Raw genomic sequence first — 21,240 nt, 5'->3', positions numbered from 1 at the left:
ATTTATATTGCTGGAAAATTAGATTCCCTCCAATTTTTTGCTATTACAGTACTGAAACAGTGCTTCTACGCTTTTATATCTCTCCTTATGTACATGTGCCCAAGGGTAAACCTAGGAGTGGACCTTCTGGGTCATGGATGAATGCATCTCAGCTTTATAAGATGCTTACAGATTATTGCTCGAAGTGGCCATACTAAATTATTTTTCCACCAGCTGTGTCTGGGAAAGCACGAAGTACATATCTTCTTCTCTCCAATATTTTATAATCGTGAAATTTCAGTTGGAAGTATCACTATCATTTAGTGTTGACAAGAGTATCAACTAATCATCTTATAAAGGAACTTAAGTTGCACACAAAAAATGCATGTAAGAGAAATAATTGTCTTGATTGTGTAAACATGAATGGAGGTAGGACAGCTTTTCTTTGAAGAAGAATTCTAAATAAAGTAGGAGAAATGGAGTAGAAAAATCAACATTTGAACAACAGAGTACTGCTGCAGGCAAGACCTACAGATAAAGCTAAAATTAATGGGCAGTACTTCCAGGACAAACAGGATACATACATGGCTGTGTCTATTTCCCCCAAATATTTACTAATTATTGGTGGTTTTAATGTATGGTTTTAATTTCCACGAGCTCTTTGATACTCCCCCTCCAGGAGGTGGGGCTTAATTCCCTCCTTTGAGTGTGAGCAGGACTTGGTAACTCCTTCCTCATGAATGAGCAGGGGCAGGGAGGAAGAGTAAGTAACTTGGTGACTACTTTCTCATGAATGGAGTAGGAGAAGGGAAGAAGAGTAGCTTGGTGACTCCTTTCTCATGAATGGAGCAGGGGCAGGGAAGAAGAGTAGCTTGGTGACTCCTTTCTCATGAATGGAGCAGGGGCAGGGAAGAAGAGTAGCTTGGTGACTCCTTTCTCATGAATGGAGTAGGGGCAGGGAAGAAGAGTAGCTTGGCAGTGGAGAGACCTGCCAAGTGACCAAAGTCAACATCACCTGATAAATCATGTTGATGCCATACCCTGATGTGCTGCTATGTAAGGAAACTTCACTTCTGTGCTGTTTTCCCAAAATCTGTAAGCCTAGCCTAATATGAGAAAACACTAAACAAACACAGATTGAAGGACATTCAACAAAATACCTGACAAGTACTTGGAGGGGGGCTCGGAAATATGTGAGAAATTGTTGCAGGTTGGAGGAGTCGAAAGAGGCATGGTGAATAAATGTAATGAGCTATCCTGGGTTGGATCCTGGAACAGAAAAAAAGACATGACTGGAAACTGGTAAAGTACAAATTATCTGCAGTTGTATTAATAGTATTGTGCCCATGTCAGTTTCATAGTTTTGATGGGTGTGCCATGGTTAGTATGAAAATGTTCCCATGTAGGGAAGCTGGGGAAGGGTATGTAGAAACAGTACTGTCTTTGCCACTTTTGTGTAAGTCTGAAGTCATTTCAAAATAAAAAGTTTTTAAAAATCCAGTGAAGGATGTAGAACAAGTATGTTTGTTTATACGGTTCATATGACTGGGGAAAATGTCAAAATAACTAGGTTCCTGTCTACAAATAAAACTTCCCTTTATTCCATGTAGACTCAGTACAGTGTGTGAGTTGTGTGCTTTTCTGTCGTTTTATTTTATTTTTTAGGTTGCTAATTTATTTGCAGTTCCAATAGGTCTTACCGTTTTAAAGTATTTCATTGCTATGTACTGAAGAAATAAATGTCTCCTGGGGGTTCATGCCTTTTTATTTTTAAGTTTTATTTGCAGAATTGCTACGTGCTAAGCATTGTATCTCTAAGGTAAACAGTAGTGTTTTTACCATGAGGGATGCAAAAGGTGGTGCTCATTGCTTTTCTGTTATAAGGATTTATGAGACACTTTCAGCAATAAAAACTGCTATCAGTAGACAGACTGGAAATCTCACTTATTTACGGATCTTGTTAGTTTGTCAGTTTGCTTTCACAGCACCTGGGTCATTCATACATATCATTCCTCACCTGGCATTGATATTTCAAAGCACCCACTCATGAACTCTCCCTCTTCCTGCCGTTCGCTGGTTTCCCCTTTGTAACTGATGTCTTGGGAGTCATCCCCAGGGCTTTGGGAGTAGAGTAGATGGTTTAAGAGTTTAGCCTGTATACTCTGTACTGTATTCTCATAATTAGTTTTTAGACACCAGTGTGCTGTTTTAAGGGCAAGGTACATATTCTGCCTCGCTTTATCCATTGACTCTCAAATATAACGGAAATGAGCAGTAGGAAGACGATGTAGACTCATGAAACGATTGCGGCCTAAAAGCACACTACTATTTAACCTGGCCGACAGTTATTTAAGCACTTTTTGTTGTCGTTGTTGTTTGCTTATTTGTTAAATTTTATATAATGCTAAAAATACATAGATTTAAAAATATTCTGTGTTCATAAACACTTGAAAACATATTTGTGTGTTTTTTTCTTTTAAATGTTTGACATTTCTTCTTTGGCAGCACACTGCATTTTTCCCTTCTTGGGAAATAATATTAAAGCTTGCCTTTTAAACTTCTGGTGGCTCCCTGGTCCTAAAAGTGTAAGCCCCTGTTCCTGACCTCAGCATGTGAGGTTGTTCAAGCTGCCCTCAGGAGGCCTCAGCTCATCCTCCAGCCTCCTCACTACCCAGGTGGCGTGCCCTCCATAGTTCCTCCTGTCTCTGCACGTGGTTCCCTCTGCCCCGGTCCCCTGCCCACCCCTTGTCCAAAGGGCACATCTTTGCTCCTGGTCTGGGCCTGTCAGATGGCAGCGCTGGGCCAGTGTGGGTTGGCGAAGACGCATGCTCCAAGCTCCACATCATAGAATTCCTGCTGTTTATTTGGCTGTTTGGCTGTTTGTCTCTCTTCATTGAGACTCCATGAGAGAAGGACATTGGAGTGTACAAGACCACATGCTGTAGGCAACCTAAATATAAAATGTAGTCTCTGTGCAAAAGCTGCCCTCTACCTTTCCCTCCACCTCCTCCTACCAAGCACCATCCCACAGCTCCACCTGCGAACCTTAGCTAGGCGCGCCTGCCTGTGCTGCCTCCCCATGCAAAATCTCCCTCCCGCCCCCTATAGCTTTCATTTCACAGTGGTCTGTAATTTGTATTAATACGTGTATTCTTTAAAATGCCGTTGCTCCTGGATTAGTAAAGGCAGCAGCTGCTCATACATGAGCCTTGTTTAGTATTTCAGCTCTGACTTGGGCCTTGACTTGTGGTCAGGAGAGGGCTTGGCTCAAGGTGGTGACGTCAGTTGAACATTTGGGCGGGTAGGAACCATGGACGGGAGCTAACAAGATGCTGTGGTCTCCTCACGTAAGAAGCGGTACCCACTGTCTCTGGTACTAAGGAGGTGCTAAAGCCATGGAGGCACAGTCGTTGCTTAAAATCGTCCTGACCCTGCTCATCATCCTTGCCATTGTGAGGGGTCCTAAGCGTGTGACCAGAGGGTACGTTATTTCCAGATGAACCTTAATCCCAAATTCCATGCAACCAAAAGAAAACTATAAATACATGTTCTTACCAAATTATGTTTAAGTTCAAGACTGCCGGACTGTGTGAAAGGGTCTGTGTGTGGTTCTTCCGAGCCTACATAACAGCAAGACGGCTAATAGTGGGAGAGCAGAGAATCCCTGGGCAGAGTTCAAAACAGAATAATTTAGGGTCCCCCTGAGGCCCGTGCAGTGGAAAAACATTCCCTGCACCATGCATATTTCATATTCATATTGTTTACCAATGCTAAGTTTAGAACGGCAGCACATTTCCTATCGGGAGATTTAACCCAAGGACCTTTGAGGCTAGCTTTTAATTTTAGGTGCTGATTTTTAAAAATCAAAAGGAAGTATAACCATTATAATATTTTTACTTATGAGAGTATGCTTCACTCTGAATTCTTCTTCTGTCAAGTATCACTTTAGCTGGTTATCCTATAAATGTCCTCCTAAAGTGAGTTCCCAGAATGGAATACAGTGGGGCCTTGACTTACAAGTTTAATTTCTTCCGAGACCGAGCTCGTTACGGAGCTCATTAACTCAAATTACTCTGTCAACTCAATGCAAAAAAAATTGGCAGAGAGACAGCTGGTATCTCAAAAAACTCGTTAGTCGGTTAGTAGGGACACTCGTAAGTCAAGGCCCCACTGTATTTGCTTGAGAGAGAATGGGAGTGAATCAGGTGGAAGCCACTTCCCCAAAAAGTGGCTCATGAGTACCTCTCTTAAAGTGAATATTTGACTCATTAGTTATCCTTGTGTTAGCCCTGGCTTTGGATATGAGATTGTCATTTGTGGAGCTTATGAATATTTTTAAGGAGCTTATGACTGCTTTCATTTATTTTATTTTATTGTTTGCTTATCACTGTTTTTAAATTAACATCAAATGTTATTTTACCAATTGACCTCACACATCTTAAGACTACGCCTTGCACACATTGTCAAATGTGAGGAAGAGTTAAGTATTTGTTATTTGCACATGTTTAAATAGAAAGTAGGATATGTAAAGCATCTTGGAAAGAAAATGTTTTAAGTCTAAAAATTGGTGCTTTAAAGATTTTCCTCGTAGATTCTGCTTTTCTGTGCCTTTGCAATTTTTAGTTCATTGAGACAGGAGGTCAAAGCTTTTAAGTCATTTGCTGTCTAGACGAATGAAAGCAGCAGGGACTTTGCGGGGGGGGCGGGGTGTTGAAATACACTGTTTATCACACATAGGTGTGTGCTGAAAAGAAGCCTCTAAACATCATGAAAATTAAACAGTCATCGTGAAATATTTTTCCTTTTGTGTATATATGTCAGTCAAATTAGTGGCTCAATTCTAATATCAATTTCAGGGTGTACTGTGTCTCGTGTGCAAATGATAGCTCTGAAATAAGGTGGGGCATGAAGTGACTTCACAGTGTGTTTCTAGAAAATCGAGTATCTAATGACACTGGATGCTTGGCCTCCAGGATGGTCATTGGGAACAGGGCTGAGAATTCATGGCAAAATTTTAATAGCAAAGTCAGTAGTTTTCAGCAGAGCATTGGTGGTAAATATTTAGAAATATTGACATGTGCTGGCTTCCTGGTGTAGTGTTTGCAGCTGTAGTTACTAGGAAGCTTGTCATTCAGTGACAGTCAGCAGTGACAGTCAGTCTGTCCTCTTTAGCACCACAGCTCCCACAGAGTCCCTGCCTTTCAGAAAGGTAGGGTCTAGACCAGGGGTGGGCAAACTTTTTGACTCGAGGGCCACAATGGGTTCTTAAACTGGACCGGAGGGCCGGAACAAAAGCATGGATGGAGTGTTTGTGTGAACTAATATAAATTCAAAATAAACATCATTACATAAAAGGGTACGGTCTTTTTTTTTGTTTTTTTAGTTTTATTCATTTCAAACGGGCCGTATCCTGCCCGTGGGCCGTAGTTTGCCCACGGCTGGTCTAGACTCTAGTTGGAGAGAGAAAAAGAAAACTACCGCCTGAATTTCATACTTAGTATTCTAAGGAGGAGAATAGATACTAGTTCTGCTTCTGAAAATGAATGAGAGACTTTTCTAAAGACCATTGGGCTGGCATCTTAACCTGTGCCTCAAACCCAGGGGAAGTCACAAGAGAAATCATTAACTGTGTCCTATTAAAACCCTTAAACCAGAGACCTGCGTGGTCTCATTGATTGAAATATCGCCCGTTTCTAACGCAGTGTTTATCCTCCTGCTCTCCCGGGGCGCCTCTGAGCAGATGCCCACATGTGCGCAGCCCTGCAGTTCTCTCTCAGTGATGAGGCCACAGCGCAGAGTATTTTGAAGTTGGTGTGCTTTTTAAAAAGCCCACTTATTTAATTAAGCAAGGGAGTAGAATTTTCCAACTTATTCCCAGTGCTTTAGGATAGTAAGACATTGCCAGCAGTGACTGATTTTATATTTGAATAAACTAACTTATTAGATAAATCAAGTAACATCAAAACAAAAGATGTCTTTGAGGTAGTAAGTAATAATGTATTAATGCTAATTTTCCAGGAGGAGCATATACAGTCTGTATATGTAATATTGTATGTCTATTTTACTTATATGTAGATCTTTAAAAATTCTTCTTGGTGGCATGTGCCCATGTACATTCCTGTGTCCTCCACCCTGTCACACTGCATTGAATCAGGGACATACCTGTTTGTGCTCTATGCTAATTCATAAGCGTTTCCCCTGTCAGAATCTGGTAGGATTGCTAATGCTCCCAGTGGCATTTCATTCTATGCACAGTAAAATCTCTTGTACTTGGCACTTGGGTTAGAATGAAAATTGTACATGAGCAGGGTGGAGGGATAATGGTTACAGAGGAAAGTCTTTGCAGAAAACTTTCATTTAAATTTAAAGTAAAAAAAAAACCTTTTTTAAGCATGGATTTTCTAAAAATAAATGAACCATTAGTAGTAGGAGTTATATTATTTTTGGTGTGCTGGAAGGCATTTTGTATTCCGAGTGATTTCAGATATTGAAAACCCAATTTTGCCAAACCACACTGTCATGGTAAAATACTGATGTACTGTGCGTGAGCCCAGGAGTCTGCCTTCCCCTCACTCGTCACGAAGGGGAAGGATGTAAGGAATGCTGGGGTGGGGGCTCCGGCCCCTGGAAGCGACCTCCCTGCCATTACCTGCCCTGCCAGCTCCCCAGGGTGAATGGGAGCAGTGTAGCTTGAAGGTGCCTCGGTCGGTGTGGTCTCTGTTCTGTTCTTTGCAGGCGTCATAGATCTGCTTACAAAAGAAGAATGGAGTCGGTGCCCTGCTGACTCAATTGTCCTCCAGAGGAGTGTTAGTTACACAGCTTCTTTGTTAACGAGGCTGGAAGTTTAAACCACTGTTGAACTTCTTTTATTAACGTGTTGTAAGATAGCTATACATATGGATGCCTAATGTCTGCAGGGCGGGAATATTTCTCCATAATTTACATATAAAAGTTACGCGTGTGTGTAACAGCAATATAGAATTATATCTCTTTACTGCTCCTCTGTTGCACTGAGTCTAGTCAGCTCTGAAATTCTGATGACACGTGAGCACTGAGAAAGCCACCGTTTTTATGTTTCTCTTGGAATTGCCTTGATCAGCCGGGTGAACAGCAGAGATGCCTTTTGTGCCTTTGCTGCCTGAACGGTGCTCTCTGAACACCCATCCGAGTCGCTTTCTCAACCAGAACGTGGAATTTTAAGGGAGGACAAGAAAGAATTTATAGGTCGTGCAGAGAATTTTAAAAATTTCAAAGTAACCATTCGTTTTTTTATGAAGAAAGATTTGCATAAAATTACTTCAGTATTTTTTCAATTGAATCTAATGATTTTTTTAAAAGTTAAGTCTTTTCTGTGTTTAATTCCATGGTTTTATATCTAGTTATTGACCAATTCTTTTCCCCTAAAAAAGCACAAAAAGCATATTTCCTCTCAAATGATTTTGTCTGATTGAGCCTTTGTTTCGTATTGGTGCGCATTGGGTATTGGAGAGCGCATCTCCACGTGGGGCCCACACTCCCCTCCCGGGGCTCCCGGGGCTCCCAGGGCTGTTGGCACCTTCAGAGACAGTGAGGTTCTCCCTGGCCCCCACCGGCGCTTTCCAGGGAGATGTTGGTGTGGGGTCAGTCCCATCTTGGGGGAGCTCTGCACACTCGTCACTGTGCACTGGGCCGGAATCACCCTCCTCCCTGAGGCTGTGCTGGGACCCGCGCTCTAACGGGCCGCATGCTCTTGCTGCGGGGCCAGACAGCGGATACTCCCGCCTGCAGGCCACGCGCTCTGTCTCAGCTGCTCTCCCTGTGGCCCGAGAGCAGCCACAGGCAGAGGGATGGCCGTGGCCGTGCGCCACTGAAACATTACAGGCACTGACATTTGAATTGCAGATATTTCTCATATATTGCAAAATAGTACTCTTTTGATTTTTTTTTTTTTTTGTCATTTAAAAATGTTTGGCCCAGCTGACAGCTTAAAGCAAAGCTTGTAGGATGGTTTTATGGCGTACAACTTGACTCACTTCTTAGGATAGATCAGATCTTATGGGTTCAACTTATGAGAGTAAAGTGTTCTCATAACAAGTGGCCATGCTCTGAATTTTGGGTGTTATCTAGGAAAACTTCATTGCTGAGGGGTGTGGTTATGATTTCCAAATTGTTTTGACCAGGTGTTGGTCCGAACAGGTTCCTCTATAAATCCATGCTGTCTTCCTTTCGCAGGACCTGTCAGGCTCCATTGACGACCTCCCCACGGGAACGGAAGCAACCCTGAGCTCTGCAGTCAGTGCATCGGGCTCCACGAGCAGCCAAGGGGATCAGAGCAACCCAGCCCAGTCGCCTTTCTCTCCACACGCATCCCCCCATCTCTCCAGCATTCCCGGGGGCCCATCGCCTTCTCCCGTGGGCTCGCCTGTAGGAAGCAACCAGTCACGATCAGGCCCAATTTCTCCTGCAAGTATTCCAGGTATTCCCTTTCGAAATAACCATGCTTTTACTCTGAAGGAAAGACAGCTCGTGTTCATCAAGAGCAATGTACATCCCATTGTTTTGGGGTTTTGTTTTGTATTGTTGCTATTTAAAAATCTAGTGATGGGACCACGTATTAGGAGCATAACTTTGTGAATTATGACCAAAGCGTTTGAGAGTCCCAGTTCCTAAAGGTATTCAACTAATGAATATAAACACCCAATTAATAAAATCACCAATCACGCCGATATCTTCAGTTTGCCCATTTGCCTAAACTTATGCCAGGAAATTACTTCTTTTCTCTTAGCATATGTTTAGTAATGATTCTGTTAAATAAGATCTCTGTTGATTAGTGCCGCTAAGGGTGAGATTATTGACGAGTATTGGCCTTAGTTTTTAGGTTCTATTTAACTTATACTGTGGCAGTTATTTTCTAAAATAGATATAGTGTTTATACTTACCAGTGTCATAATTTGCCAGCATACACTCAAGGCCTTGTTACTGATACAAACATTACCTTCTAATTTTGACATAAGACGTTTGTGTTCCGGTGAACTAACTCTTGACTTAGCTATTTCAGTGGTCCTACTATTTCTGTATCTTTTGCTTCCTGTATTGTGTGCTCAGGATTATTTATTTGTTTGTTTGTTTGTCCTTTGCCTCATCCTCATCCTTCTTTCTTAGATTAAACTTCATTCATTCAGACCCACCAAGCAGTAAGCTTTCCTTTATCAGCAAAGTAGATGCCATTTTTTTCTGTGTAAATGTTGCTAACATGATGTAGACGGCTGCCAGAAAGCACTTTTTACTAACCTACCAGAATTGATATTGGACTGCAGATAAATTTTCTGATAGTTTATTCTATTATCTTGAAAGTATGGATGGTAGTTTTTACCCTTTTTACCATTTTATACCTTTTTTATGAATTATTTTTAATCCTCACCCAAGAATAAATTTTACTGATTTTAGAGAGAGGGTAAGGGGGAGAGACAGAGAGAGACAGAGAGAGAGATGTGAGAGAGAAACATCGATCGGTTGCTTCCTATACGTGCCCCCACCAGGTATCAAACCTGCAGTCTAGGTATGTACCCTGACCAGAATGGAATGGGCAACCTTATGATCTACAGGATGACGGTCCAACCAATTGAGCCACCCCACCAGGGCTACACCTTTTTTTTTTTTAATCTTTATTATGGGATGTGTTATGTGTGTATGAACGTATATATGCACATATGTAACATGCTAATTATGAAACATAACTATTGGATGAATGTTCGTGAGCCCACTCTGCAGTTTTAGGATTGGAGTGTTTATTGTCGATGGCGCATCTGCATGTGTGTTCCTGCATTATCTCCAGCCCTGTGCATCTCCCTGCCTTGGATGTTCTCTGTGTATTTTTAATCATTCTCTTCGGTTTGGGGGATTTTAAAGAATTTTATTACAAACTTCTATAGAGTATATATTGTTAGTTTTATTTAGTTTTGAGCTTTATAGAATTGTATTGTATTTAGAATGACTATATAACATATCATCCAAGCTGAGAGACACACTTTGGAGCAGGTAAGCGTTGCTATTAATAATTGCAGGAGGACAACGGGCATAAACCAGGGAGATCGAGCAAGTCAGGACATACGGTCACCCATGCCGCACATGGTCGTCTATAGTGGCTGTTTTGACTACATTATGTTTCTAAGAATCATCCATATTTTGGATATAGGTATAATTTTAATACATTTTGATTGAGGCAGTTTGATGTCACCTTTCTTTCAAAAATATTTGTCCTTATGGTAATTGAAACCTGGGCTTGCCTGCTTTTAACATTTTAAAGCTGTGATTGCTCTCTATTTCAGAATTCCTTAGGCAGATTTTGGTACTGAGATGGTTTTTGAGGAATCACCTACCTAAACATTGGAAAGTTCTATGTAAATTACTGTATTTGTCAAAAGAGGAACTCACTCCTCCTTTTTGAATTGGGTCAAAGGAATTTTCCTAATCCTAAATGAAGACATTTCTGAGGTAAAGACATTACAGTTTTTCATTTAAAATCCCTGACATGGGTAGTTCACAGTCTGATAGTTTTATCCATAGGTTTATCATTCCAGACGGGGATTTTGAAACTGTAAAATTTCCCTGTTTGGATTTTGATGCGCTATAGAACACATGCCCCAACCGGAGAACTCACTGGGACCTGTGCTGCTACATGTTGTAGAGGAGGTGGCTCAGCGGGGGGGCGGGGGGAGGCGAGTTGGTCGGAGTCCGCTGCTCGGTTGTGTCATGTGCAGGGTACAGGCTGGTCGGTGGGCTGCGCTTCCATCGCGGACGAGGCTGCTCCTCATCACCGCAGGGCAGCACCTACGGAGCTCATTCTCTCGCTCACTTCTTGGGAAAGCAGGTTTTCAATAGAGAGCATCCAGCCTCCTTGGATATGTTTAACGAGTATAGTTTGTATTTTAAACTTGTGTTGGGAAGCTAACTGCCCAGGGCCTACATTGTCATTTGTTTCTGAGTCTGTACCAATGAAATAAAAATGTCAGGGAGGCCCTGGCTGGTTTGGCTTAGTGGATAGAGCGTCAGCCTGGGGACTGAAGGGTCCCGGGTTCGATTCTAGTCAGGGTACATGCCCAGGTTTCAGGCTCGATCCCCAGTGGGGGGTGTGCAGGAAGCAGCCAATCGATGATTCTCTCTCATCACTGATGTTTCTGTCTCTCTCTCCCTCTCCCTTCCTCTCTGAAATCAATAAAAATATATTAAAAGAAAAAAAAAAAAGGTCAGGGAGCAATCGCCTGGTTTCCCACCCAGGGCAAGATGTGCAAACTGCTGCTTTGGGAACATCTGTTTGGAATTTCCCTGTATTTTTCTGTATGTAGCCTTTTGCTTTCTTTTCTCCCCCTTCCTTCCTCTCATTCCCAAAACTAACTTGTGTTTTCTGACCTCACTTCTCTCCCATTGCCTCCCACCATATCTTGCTGCTGCCTCTCCATGTGTCACAGATTGGCTCTCTCAATCATTGTCTCCATGCAGTCATTGTTAAAATGCGCAGCTGTTGTGTAGCTGATAGCTGGGGTGAGGGAAAGCCAAAATGTTGTGGGGGTTCTTCCTCGTGTTGCTTTCCCAGGGTTTGCTGAAAAAGAGCATCATTTTCCTCCATCTCTGCCCTGGTAAATGAGATTGACAGCTAAGAAGTATCAGAGGCTAGATAAACAAAGCCCAGGAAAGCATCCCAAGTGGCTGAATCTGTTTCTGGCCTGTTAAACCGTCCCTCCGCCCACTGCAAATGTGCCCTCCTATCATGCCGCCTCACAACACTGAGTGTCATGGGAACAACCGCTGTGACACACTGGCACCGCTCGCCTGGCACGTCCCTCCCTCAGCGGGGCTTTCCTTCCTGCCTTCTTTGCAGAGCAGGATGGAGATTGGCTGTGGTGAGTGGCCACATGGATGTCTCCTTTTGTTTGCACGCTGCTGGGCTCCAGCATTGCAGCGCCTGTAGTTAGGAGGTAGGGAAGCAGCCCTGGGTGTTCAATGTAAACAAGCATTTGAGGATACAGTCCCCCCAGGCCATTGTCAGTCTTCCTCTTTTCACTTGTTGTTTGCATTTCTCCCTCCTTTATACCAGTGTATTTATATTTAGAGAAAGAAATGAAACGTGTCTCTCTTTTTAATTGGTAATGTGCACGTAGATACAAACACATTTAAATCAAGCAAATCCAAACTCGATGCAGTTGCTTCTGAAATGTATGATAGTAACCCTTTTTTCCCTTCTAAGAAATCACCCCATCACTCTATGCTGGTGCCGCTTCCTGGGTGACACCCTCCATTGCTTGTCTTTGGTTAAGGAGAACAAACTGTTGGGGCGTGACTGTCTCGTGTGGGTCTCCTCGGGGCCTGATGGTCCTCGCACAGCAGAAGCTGACGCAGCACCGCGTGGCAGGATTTAGTGCATGTTCATCTCACTGGTCTCGCTGCCCGAGCCAGCCATTCCAGTTTACTAACAAAGCAAAAATGTAAATAAGCCAAAATGTTTTATTTTATTGGCCAAAGGCTTTGTCAGCTTTTCCTCATGTGCTGTAAGCAGCCACCGTGTTGAAATATTAAGAAGGGTGAACATAATGGGAGGGGCGGGGGGGCAGGCGGACGTTAACTGTTCAGAGCCTGATAAACATTTCCGTCTGTGAAACCTTTCAGTGTTTAAACTGCTGAGCACAGTGCATCACAGTCCGTCAGATGCAGGATAATAACGAGTCCCTGAACAGGTTCCCGTCTTTATTTTAGCGTTTGTGCCAAGTCCCGGTTTGGGTGGTGCTGTCACTCTCACCTGAGAGCAGGACTGCTGCCCGTAGTAGATTAGGACCAAAGATACGGAGTCAGGTATTCACATCAGTGTCACGACGGAAGCCATTGCTTCCTGGCCATGCTTTTTCTCGCACAGCCCTCGGTGTTTATGATAAGACTCAGCAGGGACAACATCTTCCTACCCGCCACAGACAAAAATAAAGTTTCAGCGAAGGAAACTCCCCTTTTTAAGTTTTTGTGCTCTACTGTTTGAGGCCTTGCCTCCCCTCTCCCTTCCCCACACTGGCCGAGGGTCAGGAGCTGAGAGACTAGGGGAGAGAAGTTCAGGGGCTGGTCGTGTTCTATTCATCCTCCTCCAGAAGCCCTCCTGCCCTCCCTGTCCCGGCAGCTGCAGCGTGTCCCTGTGATCACCCCTGCACACCTGCCTCCCCCTGGGCGCAGCATCTGGGGCTCCGGCCCCTCACTTATGCAGACACATCCCTGGCGAGTTACTTAGCTGTTGTCCTAAAAGGGGCACAGGTTCTGAGCGCCTGTGGAAATGGCTTTGCCAGAGGTGGTCCTCCCCCTCAGGAAGCACCGGTCACTTTATACTGAGCCGGATTCTCCGAAGCGTTGTCAGGTCAGTCCTGGGTGAGCCAGGCCTCCAGCGTCCAACCAGCCGCAAGGAAGTCCTGCCCTCAGGGAGATCTAGGACCCCAAAGAGCGAGTCCAAAAAGGCGGCACCCATTAGATGCAATATGGGCAGCGGTCCTTGGGCAACTTGAGGGCGCATTGAGAATGTCCTGCGTGGTGCTCCCCAGCCCTGCCCGATCAACAGCCGAGAGCGGAGTTGTTTTGGTGGGAGCTGCTGTAACTGCACAAACAACAAGAAATTCTGGTCAGAAAACAGATTTTCATGCTTAATTTGACATTCAGACAAGCAGATTTGGAAGGATGTTATAATGGGAAAGAGAAAAATGAATTGCAGCTTGGAGCTAGTCATAGGCTGGAGTGAGCAGGAAGGAGTTTAGAGAGGAAATGGTGGTTCCTGGTCTAATTTGTCAAGATTAGTGCCTATGAAATGAACACCAGAGGGTGCAAACCAGGGTTTCTCTCCTTTTAATCTATCTGCCTGGATATTTTGAACTCTTAGGATCAAGCCTAACCCATCCTACATAACTGAATTTTCCACTTTTTAATTTATTGTTGCTTAATCAAATTCAAGGTAAAATTATGAGGTTTTTCTCTGTGTAAGTGCTTCTGAGCCAGTTTCCGGCCATGATAGCACCAGTAGGATCTAAGGTGGCTTTGCACATAATGACACCTTTTTTATCAGAAAGCCTGCAGTCACCCGCCCTGATCATCTTACTTTAAAACATGCATCACGGGCTCTTTTTTGGCTTCTCGTGAAGTAGAAATCCTGCAACAGCTTGTTGTAAGGAAGATGCATGCTGCTTATTGGCAAGCTGAGCAGGAAAAAAACTCTCAAACACAAAATGCCATTGATACATCCATGTTTTTAATCCGAGGCAGCCAGAAAACATCACTTCAGCAGTTCTACCAACCAGAGAACTTCAGCCAGTATTTTTCTTCCCTTAGAAAGTAAAATATTTGTGTGTTATAGAAAACAGGAATTGCAGATCTTTTCCACATGGTGCCTCGCAGCACCTAAGAAAGCATCAGTGTGTTTGGTCTTTAGGGAGATGCCCTTGCAGCTCTGTGTGGTTTAGGACCAGTTATTAGCGCCTCCCCCTAAAGTCCAGGCCAGGATCCAGGCTGTAGAAACTTAGTCCTGTGGCTGTGAATGTTCTGCGGATTCTACGGGGCAGGTTCCTTGCGTTTGAAGCAGCTGCTCTTCCCTTTGGAGGTGCCTCCTGGCCCGAGCCAGGTTTTTCTGATCGTTGGGGGATGAGCATTTCTTCCGTTTTTCAAAAGCAGAAATCTTTTCGGTTCTTCCACATCAACAAATTTCAAATGAAGCCTTTTCTGCTTCTCCTTCCCCCACGTTCAGGAATCAGAGATCATTGGGATTTTCTCCTAATGCCCATTCCCAGTGGCTTTGCTACTCTCTTAGTTAAAACTGAGTTACGCAGATCAGTTTACGCTCCCTCTCATTTCGTTCCCTTTATTCCGTCTTTTGCCCATGAACATACAGGGTCTGTGTCGCCGAGGCTACATTCTGTGCCTTATAAGACGAGCAGTGACGGATGTGTTTCTTGGTCACCCCAGCAGACCAGGCCCACTTCCCCTTTCTTTTTCTACGCTGTTCACTGAGGAAGCATTTCAGATGCCCTGCTTACTGTTTGTTTTCATTTCTTGAGCTGAGTGGCCTGCCGCTACTCTGAACTTGTGATTAACTGAACAGGGTGGCTCTCGACTCAGCCGTGGGATGCCGCTGTTGCAATGCTATGGCATTGACCTGCTGTAGTATGTCTTTAGTGCGAAGGAGGAGTCAGGATGGACGGGTACAAAAGCTTGTTGAACAGATTTCAGCATAGAAGTAAAAGTTTCCAAAATCATTGGGAAAATGGTGATAAAATAAATAGTACTTACAGTCAAGATGTTCCCACTGTTGATTTCAGGAACTTGCGATCTGTGTTAGGGTATTCCTAAAGGGAGTAAGCAGCAGTGGTGAACGGAACAAAACCCTTACAGAGAGTGTTGTTACTGCCCTGTGTTCTGATAACCCCGGTGCCAGGATTATGATGATGTGTTGATTGATTATAGCCGTTAAGTCTCTTACTAATCAGTTTCATCACTTAGTTTCAATTCACACACTTGCACCTTTGATTTCTCTTCCATAACAGGGTGATATGGGTTGTCATTGACTAATGAAGAACAGAATTGGTTTCGGCATGAGACAAACGGAATGCCGACACGAATCCTAAAATGCATTAATCTTTAATCATCCACATCTGCATGTTTATAAATTATATAACTGGGGATGTTAATGTTGATATTCTCCCTTATAAACAGAAAGTGACATAGGAGTTTGTACTTGCAAACTATATTAAATGCATATAGCTGAATGCCAAGAGTGACCTTGCCAAGGGTGCCAAATGTATTAATTCACTGGATTAATACATTTGGCATTTTTTGAAAAGCAGCATGTTGCCCATTTGCTATCGGATAAATGAGGTGATTTCCTGAGGAAGGCCAACTAACTCAAATTGCCCACTTTGTTCCTTTCTGAACTTATTGTTCTCTTTCACTAATTCAGCAGGTACTGAATGCATATGTTGCTGCATGCATGTTCCTAGGAACTGGGGGAAACACATTAAACATAAGTGGCAAAGGGCGCTGTCCTCGGGGAGCTTGCATTCTCATGAGAAAGACAGGAAATAAGCAAATAAGCATATAATTTATTGTCAGGTTTTATTTGGGGGTGGTGAGGAAGAATCAGGTTGCTTCTTTAGTTAGCAGTGATTAGGGCAGGTATCTTTTAAAAATTGATATTTGTAATCTTTTTTGTTAATCCTCACCAGAGGATTTTTCCCCCCTTGATTTTTAGAGAGCGTGGAAGGGAGGGGAGAGACAGAGAGAGAAACATCGATGTGAGAGAGACATACTAATTGGTTGCCTCCCGCACATGCCCCAACTGGGGCTGGGGATCAAGCCTTCAACCGAGATATGTGCCCTTGACCGGGTTCGAACCCGTGGCCCTTCAGTCCACGGTCCAACACTCTAACCACTGAACAAAACCTGCGAGGGCAGAAATTGATATTTGAACTATGGTTTCAGTGAATGAAGGCCAAAAGCATGCCATGTGAACGTCTGGCAGAGCAAAGAACAAGTACCAAGGCCTGAATGAGTAATGTGATTGGTATGTGGGCAGGGGACACCCAGGATGTCACTGGGGCTGGAGTGTGGTGGGGAGGGCGAGATGGGGACACATCACTAGGCAGTTAGATTAGAGGCGACCAAAGCCAACTTCTTTAGGCCCTCGTGCGTGATGATTAGGAGTCATTGTTTATTTTACGTGTGATGGGGCGCCACTGGGAGGTAGAAGGCAGGGAATAGTATGGTCCAGTTTAGGCTTTAAAAGGACATTCTGGCTGCTGGGTGCAGAGTATATACTCAGGAGCCAGAGAGGAAGCAGGGAGAGCGGCTGGGAGGCTCCTGCGGTCCCTAGGGGAGGGAGGGCTGGGCGTGGCTAGATGTGTGAGTAGCAGTAGTGGCAGAAAGTTTTTGGTTCAAGAAATTAGTAAATGGTTGGTCTGTACAGTGGAAGACAAAGGAAGGAGCAAGTTTGGGAAGGGGGGATCCAGAATTTGGTTTGGAACATGTTACATTGAGATGCCTGTCATGCATGTGAAGGGAGATTTGAATAGGCAGCTGGGTCTGGACTCGGGATGTGTAGGCTGGAGAAGTAGGTCTGTGAGTCGTTAGAGTTCCCGAGGGGATCACCTTGGGCACCCAGCCTGTTTCACAGTCACCTGGAGGGCTTGGGACAGCCCAGGTGGCTGGGCCCCAAACCTAGTTTCTGATTCAGTGGGTTGGGGTGGAGCTGGAGAATTTGCATTTGCAGCAAGTTCCTGGAAGCTGGAATGAAGCCACTGGTCTGGGAACTCCTGACCTAGGGAATGAGTGAGGTCAGGCTTCTCCGTGCTGGCTACACAGAACGTCCGGGGGAAGGCTGGGGCTGGGCTAGCCCGGGGATGCTGACCACCTGGTCTGACCGGGAGGGACACTGCGCCATCCTCTTCACAGCTCTCTCTCCAGGTTAACATTATAGCCAAGGTCGGAAGCAGGAGAATTCTGAGGGCTGCGCCCTCGGACCCCAGAGACATAGAGACCGTGAGCAGCCAGTGGTGTGTGGGTTCTAGAAGCCATGCGAAGAAGAGGTTTCTAGGTTTGGAGAGACACTGTGTCCAGTACTGCCTCACACTGCCCTCCTGCCCTGAGGGCGTGTTTCAAAGGAAGTTAATATTCCCAGTTATAATCATGTGTGAGTTCATAGAAGAGTTTAGGGACAAATAGCTTTTATTTCTTCTTTTTTCTTTGACTTTCTATAAATAAGTTGTGATTCAGTTGAAATCATAATGTCATAATGTCACAGGAAAAAAATTTCTGTGATAAAATAACTTTTGCAGTCTCGAGCCTAACTTGGTTAGTAATAGAATCCCCTATTTTCACCATTATTTCTTTCAGTTAATTTCACACAAAATCTAAGAATCATATTAAATTCTACTTGAAAAAAGGCAAGAATGTTCTTAGAGATCTGAACTTCGTGGGTAGTTTTTCTATGTTGTATCATTGCTTTCATTAGAAGTGGACAAGGGCACGTGTCCAGTATTCCGTTTCAACACTGCCGCCCATCCCCCATGTCAGATCTCCACTCCTACATCCAATCCCCGCTGCCTGAAACATCTGCCCGCCCCTCCCAGCCTGGCAAACTCCCACTTACTTCTCAAGACCAAACTCCACTGTCTTTCCCATGATCCCTCCGCGTCCCAGAGAGCCCAGCTGTCCCCCGTGGTTCAGTACCCAGCCCAGGAGACGCTGGGGGCAGCGAGCATGTTTCCTTTTCATGCCCAGTGCCAAGAACAGTACCTGGCAAGTAAGTGGTGCTCAGTGAATGTTGGCCAAATTGAAGAGCTCACAGTTCTCTTGGAATAAACCAGAATTCAAGAAAAGGGAGTTCTAACATTGATTATTTCTATAACCTTTCTTCCTGGGGGCTCTGCCGTCATGCTTCACAATTTATGGGGTCACTCCATTTCCCTCCCCCTCAAAGGAGATTTCACTGTGAGCTACTTTACTTCCTTTCCCCTTAAAACCAGGACCTGAAATCATGGTCCTGAGATCTGTCCATCTAACCAGGTACCTTCATATGTAATCCCACCCTGATTCCCATCCTTCACACACAGAAACTGCCACACAAATGTTGTCACAAAATTCTGTAATTTATTTACTATCCAAAATTTTTTATGGCCTCATTATTTTTTAAAAAATGTCTATTATTAATAAGTAACTCTATCTTCAGAGAAAATGGTCACTTGAGAACAGATTGACTGGAGAGTTTTGTCATCACCCAGGTGTCAGCATTGGCTGGATGGAGGGGGGTCGAATCTTAGCCAGGACTGGATTAGAGCAGCACATGAATAACTAGTGGCCCGGTGCACGGATTCATGCACATTGAAAGGAAATTAATTAGAAGAAATATTTTAATACCGCTATTCACCCTTTCTCTATAATAGAAGTGTCAGAGATGAAAGAAAATTAGTAAAATGTATATGAAAATAATATATAAATTGATTAATAAACAATAACATGATATAACAACAACAAAGACATATAAAACAACAAAAACATGATATAAAAACAACATCGATAAAAACAATGACTGATAAATTGATTAAACTTATTCTAATATCTACCTGTATACCACATTAAGAAGAAAAACACTGCCCTGGCTGGTTTGGCTCAGTGGATAGAGCGTTGGCCTGTGGACTGAAGAGTCCCAGGTTCGATTCCAGTCAAGGGCACATGCTCAGGTTGCAGGCTCAATCCCCAGTAAGGGGCATGCAGGAGACAGCGGATCTATGATTCTCTCTCATCACTGATGTTTCTATCTCTCTCTCCCTCTCCCTTTCTCTCTGCAAGCAATAAAAATATTTTTTTAAAAAAGAATAAAAACACTTGCAGAGTGCTTGACTAATTTCCCTTGTGATGAAGTATTTACAACTTTAACTTTAACGTCACACACTCTTGTAACTGGAGAGAAAGCAACGTATAACTGACCATGTCCAAAAACAGGTTCAGGTCGGAATATTCCCACTCTGTCTAGAGTTTGTCCTTGTGATTTATTAATTGTCATCACAAATGCCGGCATCACGGGAAACTGTCTTCGAATTAATTTAAATGGGAGGCCAGTGTCAGATGGGGACAAATCAGTTCTTGGAATCAGAACAACCTCTCCTTCTGCAGATCCTGTTAATACTTCAACTTCGAGAAACACATGCGTACAATTGGCGCCAGCGAGGGCTTTATATGTATTGCAGATGCGTGAGTCAACGTTTATTTTTAAATTGCCAGTGTGCATCATATGTACTAGCCGGTCGGACGGTCGGTCACTTAGCCTTGTATAGATAGATAGATAGATAGATAGATAGATAGATAGATAGATAGACTCCAGGTTTGACAGTGACCAGTCGAAGATAAAAGCATCTGTTCATGAGAAAGATCCTTGCTGAACGTTTACTTAACATCTGAAATAAAAGAATTGATGGAGAATACACGAGGCACATCTGTACCCTGCACTCTCAGAGCCCCACTCAGGCCCCGTGGGGCCGAGCTCAACCTCTGCCCCTCTGCATTCTGCACCACGAGTGTCGCTTTGCCCAGTCAGGCCCTGTCCCTGCTGTACTTTTTCCTGAAGGGACATACCCCTGTGAGCATCGCTGCTGCCTCCCGCCTTGGCTGCCCAAGTGCCCTTAAGTAAAAGATAATACAGCAGTGTAAGAGTTGGCTGTGTCCTGTGAAGCCTCAGGTATGTGCCTCAATGCTGTAGCTTCCTGACTCTTACTTTTTATTTTTATTTTTTTAATATATTTTATTGATTTTTTTACAGAGAGGAAGGGAGAGGGATAGAGAGTTAGAAACATCGATGAGAGAGAAACATCGATCAGCTGCCTCCTGCACACTCCCCACTGGGGATGTCCCCGCAACCAAGGTACATGCCCTTGACCAGAATCGAACCTGGGACTCTTGAGTCCGCAGGCCGACGCTCTATCCGCTGAGCCAAACCGGTCAGGGCATGACTCTTACTTTTTAAAAGTTGTTTTATGCCAAGGATTTAGAAGTCTACAGTTTTATCACAAAAAAAAGTGCTCAATATTTTGTGTAATTATAAATGAGTAAATTTTTAAATCATTTAAAAAATAGCATATTATTTTAGCACCTAAATTGGCAATTCCATATCTAAACAGAAAATATAAAGAAACCACGTTGCCTATAATGCCAGTAGGCAAATTTGTTGGTCCCACATTTATATACACTGTCCTTATTTTCCTCAAATTGCATTATTTAATTCCCAAGCCGCGTATCTTCTCCTCCCTCCTCGCATCCGGAAGCAGCATCAACTGCCCGGACTGGCCGTGTGGCCACCTCCAGTGGGAAAGCGAGGGCCCTGGGCCCCACAGCCACGCGGCACTTCTCTGCGTGTTTCCGTTGTAGATGCGAAATGACTCCGAGCGAGTGAGCACCAGTGTGTGGCATTTCATAGCTGCTCATACAGTAAAGAGTTATCATGACATATTGGGACCCAGAATGACAAGAGAGGAGGGAGGCGAGTGAAACTTCCATTAAAGGAAAGAACACGCCTTGGTTGAAAGAGGCCGGTCTCCACCAGGCGTGCGGATCAGCGGTGAAGTGCAAGCAGGGAGCAGGCGGCTCCACATCTGATCTTCCTCCTGGGGGCCAGGTGGACAGATTGGCAACCCTGTTCGCAGCTTTTCCCCTCTCCCCTTTGTACCGTAAGAGCTGCTAATCGGATCCATGCTGCTGCGACTGCGGTTAGTTATTAGCAGA

The 21,240-nt window shown here is 44.0% G+C and overlaps 1 protein-coding gene across 3 annotated transcripts in view; it reads left to right on the top strand.

Annotated features, from left to right (window-relative positions):
• The window catches only part of ARID1B (AT-rich interaction domain 1B), a 401,326-nt gene that overhangs the window by 295,009 nt on the left and 85,077 nt on the right, over positions 1-21,240 (top strand). For all 3 annotated transcript variants that reach the window (XM_070417417.1, XM_070417415.1, XM_070417416.1), the window contains one exon: positions 8,191-8,434. In XM_070417417.1, coding sequence (XP_070273518.1) covers positions 8,191-8,434 — 244 coding nt within the window. The remainder of the gene's footprint in view (positions 1-8,190; positions 8,435-21,240) is intronic.

The sequence above is a fragment of the Myotis yumanensis genome, unplaced genomic scaffold (genome assembly GCF_028538775.1).
Source record: "Myotis yumanensis isolate MYYU_CA2020_CCGP unplaced genomic scaffold, mMyoYum1.0.hap1 SCAF_6, whole genome shotgun sequence".
NCBI lineage: Eukaryota > Metazoa > Chordata > Mammalia > Chiroptera > Vespertilionidae > Myotis > Myotis yumanensis.
This window is presented reverse-complemented; position numbering and strand designations above follow the sequence as displayed.